Genomic DNA, 5,000 nt, shown 5'->3' on the forward strand with positions numbered 1-5,000 from the left:
ACAGACACACACACAATTACAGTACACATTACGCATGTGTACATACATAAACACACACACACACACATACAATACACATTACGCATGTGTACACACATAAACACACACACACACACACACATACAGTACACATTACACATGTGTACATACATAAACACACACACACACACATACAGTACACATTACGCATGTGTACATACATAAACACACACACACACACACACACATACAGGACACATTACGCATGTGTACATACATAAACACACACACACACACATACAGTACACATTACGCATGTGTACATACATAAACACATACACACACACATACAATACACATTACGCATGTGTACACACATAAACACACACACACACACACACATACAGTACACATTACACATGTGTACATACATAAACACACACACACACACACATACAGTACACATTACGCATGTGTACACACATAAACACACACACACACACACACATACAGTACACATTACGCATGTGTACATACATAAACACACACACACACACATACAGTACACATTACGCATGTGTACATACATAAACACACACACACACACACACATACAGTACACATTACACATGTGTACATACATAAACACACACACACACACATACAGTACACATTACGCATGTGTACATACATAAACACACACACACACACACACAGTACACATTACACATGTGTACACACATAAACACACACACACACACACACATACAGTACACATTACACATGTGTACATACATAAACAGACACACACACAATTACAGTACACATTACGCATGTGTACATACATAAACACACACACACACACATACAATACACATTACGCATGTGTACACACATAAACACACACACACACACACACATACAGTACACATTACACATGTGTACATACATAAACACACACACACACACATACAGTACACATTACGCATGTGTACATACATAAACACACACACACACACACACACATACAGGACACATTACGCATGTGTACATACATAAACACACACACACACACATACAGTACACATTACGCATGTGTACATACATAAACACATACACACACACATACAATACACATTACGCATGTGTACACACATAAACACACACACACACACACACATACAGTACACATTACACATGTGTACATACATAAACACACACACACACACACATACAGTACACATTACGCATGTGTACATACATAAACACACACACACACACACACATACAGTACACATTACGCATGTGTACATACATAAACACACACACACACACATACAGTACACATTACGCATGTGTACATACATAAACACACACACACATACAGTACACATTACACATATGTACATACATAAACACACACACACACATACAGTACACATTACACATATGTACATACATAAACACACACACACACATACAGTACACATTACGCATGTGTACATACATAAACACACACACACACACATACAGTACACATTACGCATGTGTACATACATAAACACACACATACACACATACAGTACACATTACGCATGTGTACACACATAAACACACACACACACACACATACAGTACACATTACACATGTGTACATACATAAACACACACACACACACATACAGTACACATTACGCATGTGTACATACATAAACACACACACACACACACATACAGTACACATTACGCATGTGTACATACATAAACACACACACACACACACACATACAGTACACATTACACATGTGTACATACATAAACACACACACACACACATACAGTACACATTACGCATGTGTACATACATAAACACACACACACACACATACAGTACACATTACGCATGTGTACATACATAAACACACACACACACACACATACAGTACACATTACACATGTGTACATACATAAACACACACACACATACAGTACACATTACACATGTGTACATACATAAACACACACACACACACACACACACATACAGGACACATTACGCATGTGTACATACATAAACACACACACACACACACACACACATACGTATACAGTACACATTACGCATGTGTACATACATAAACACACGCACACACACACACACATATAAAGTACACATTACACATGTGTACATACATAAACACACACACACACACACACACACACACACAGTACACATTACACATATGTACATACATAAACACACACACATACAGTACACATTACAAATGTGTACATACATAAACACACACACACACACACACACACATACAGTACACATTATGCATGTGTACATACATAAACACACACACACACACACATATACAGTACACATTACACATGTGTACATAGATAAACACACACACACACACACACACACACACATACAGTACACATTATGCATGTGTACATACATAAACACACACACACACACACACACACACAGTACACATTACACATGTGTACATACATAAACACACACACATACAGTACACATTACAAATGTGTACATACATAAACACACACACACACACACACACACACATACAGTACACATTATGCATGTGTACATACATAAACACACACACACACACACATATACAGTACACATTACACATGTGTACATAGATAAACACACACACACACACACACACACACACAGTACACATTACACATGTGTACATACATAAACACACACACATACAGTACACATTACAAATGTGTACATACATAAACACACACACACACACACATACAGTACACATTATGCATGTGTACATACATAAACACACACACACACACACATATACAGTACACATTACACATGTGTACATACATAAACACACACACACACACAGTACACACATTACACATGTGTACATACATAAACACACACACATACAGTACACATTACAAATGTGTACATACATAAACACACACACACACACACACACACACACACATACAGTACAAATTACACATGTGTACATACATAAACACACACACACACACATATACAGTACACATTACGCATGTGTACATAGATAAACACACACACACACACACACACACACACACATACAGTACACATTACACATGTGTACATACATAAACACACACACACACATACAGTACACATTACACATGTGTACATACATAAACACACACATACAGTACACATTACACATGTGTACATACATAAACACACACACACACACATACAGTACACATTACACATATGTATAAACATAAACACACACACACACACACACACACACATACAGTACACATTACACATGTGTACATACATAAACACACACACACACATACAGTACACATTACACATGTGTACATACATAAACACACACACACAAACTTACGACTCCAGTAGGGCGAGTAGCGGGTCAGGCTGTGAAATCTCTAATGGCATCTGATTGGTCTGATCTCGACTCAAACGGATGATGTCACACAGAGCCTGTGAAGCGTTTGACTGTCTCTGCACACACACACACACACACACACACACACACACACACACAGAACAGTAACAAAAATGGGACAGGTATTTGGATAGGGTTAGGATTAGTGTGTGTGTGCGTGTGTACTGACCTCAGTGTCAGTGTGAGGTTGAATGAGTGTGTGTGTGTGTGTGTGTGTGTGTGTGTGTGTGTGTGTGTGTGTCTGTGTGTGTGTGTATGTACTGACCTCAGTGTCAGTGTGAGTTTGAATGAGTGTGTGTGTGTGTGTGTGTGTGTGTACTGACCTCAGTGTCAGTGTGAGGTTGAATGAGTGTGTGTGTGTGTGTGTGTGTGTGTGTACTGACCTCAGTGTCAGTGTGAGGTTGAATGAGTGTGTGTGTGTGTGTGTGTGTGTGTGTGTGTACTGACCTCAGTGTCAGTGTGAGGTTGAATGAGTGTGTGTGTGTGTGTGTGTGTGTGTACTGACCTCAGTGTCAGTGTGAGGGTGAATGAGTGTGTGTGTGTGTGTGTGTGTGTGTACTGACCTCAGTGTCAGTGTGAGGTTGAATGAGTGTGTGTGTGTGTGTGTGTGTGTGTACTGACCTCAGTGTCAGTGTGAGGGTGAATGAGTGTGTGTGTGTGTGTGTGTGTGTGTACTGACCTCAGTGTCAGTGTGAGGTTGAATGAGTGTGTGTGTGTGTGTGTGTGTGTGTGTGTGTGTGTGTACTGACCTCAGTGTCAGTGTGAGGTTGAATGAGTGTGTGTGTGTGTGTGTACTGACCTCAGTGTCAGTGTGAGGTTGAATGAGTGTGTGTGTGTGTGTGTGTGTACTGACCTCAGTGTCAGTGTGAGGTTGAATGAGTGTGTGTATGTGTGTGTGTGTGTGTACTGACCTCAGTGTCAGTGTGAGGTTGAATGAGTGTGTGTGTGTGTGTGTGTGTACTGACCTCAGTGTCAGTGTGAGGTTGAATGAGTGTGTGTGTGTGTACTGACCTCAGTGTCAGTGTGAGGTTGAATGAGTGTGTGTGTGTGTGTGTGTGTACTGACCTCAGTGTCAGTGTGAGATTGAATGAGTGTGTGTGTGTGTGTGTGTGTGTACTGACCTCAGTGTCAGTGTGAGGTTGAATGAGTGTGTGTGTGTGTGTGTGTGTGTGTGTACTGACCTCAGTGTCAGTGTGAGGGTGAATGAGTGTGTGTGTGTGTGTGTGTGTGTGTGTGTGTACTGACCTCAGTGTCAGTGTGAGGTTGAATGAGTGTGTGTGTGTGTGTGTGTGTGTACTGACCTCAGTGTCAGTGTGAGGTTGAATGAGTGTGTGTGTGTGTGTACTGACCTCAGTGTCAGTGTGAGGGTGAATGAGTGTGTGAGTGTGTGTGTGTGTGTACTGACCTCAGTGTCAGTGTGAGGTTGAATGAGTGTGTGTGTGTGTGTGTGTGTGTACTGACCTCAGTGTCAGTGTGAGGTTGAATGAGTGTGTGTGTGTGTGTGTGTACTGACCTCAGTGTCAG

The 5,000-nt window shown here is 40.7% G+C and overlaps 1 protein-coding gene across 1 annotated transcript in view; it reads right to left on the reverse strand.

The window, feature by feature from the left end:
• The window catches only part of ppp6r2b (protein phosphatase 6, regulatory subunit 2b), a 27,446-nt gene that overhangs the window by 16,719 nt on the left and 5,727 nt on the right, over positions 1 to 5,000 (reverse strand). Inside the window, exon 6 of the mRNA XM_030789842.1 lies at positions 3,417 to 3,532. Coding sequence (XP_030645702.1) covers positions 3,417 to 3,532 — 116 coding nt within the window. The remainder of the gene's footprint in view (positions 1 to 3,416; positions 3,533 to 5,000) is intronic.

Source organism: Chanos chanos, chromosome 13, assembly GCF_902362185.1.
Source record: "Chanos chanos chromosome 13, fChaCha1.1, whole genome shotgun sequence".
In the NCBI taxonomy this organism is placed as follows: Eukaryota; Metazoa; Chordata; class Actinopteri; order Gonorynchiformes; family Chanidae; genus Chanos; species Chanos chanos.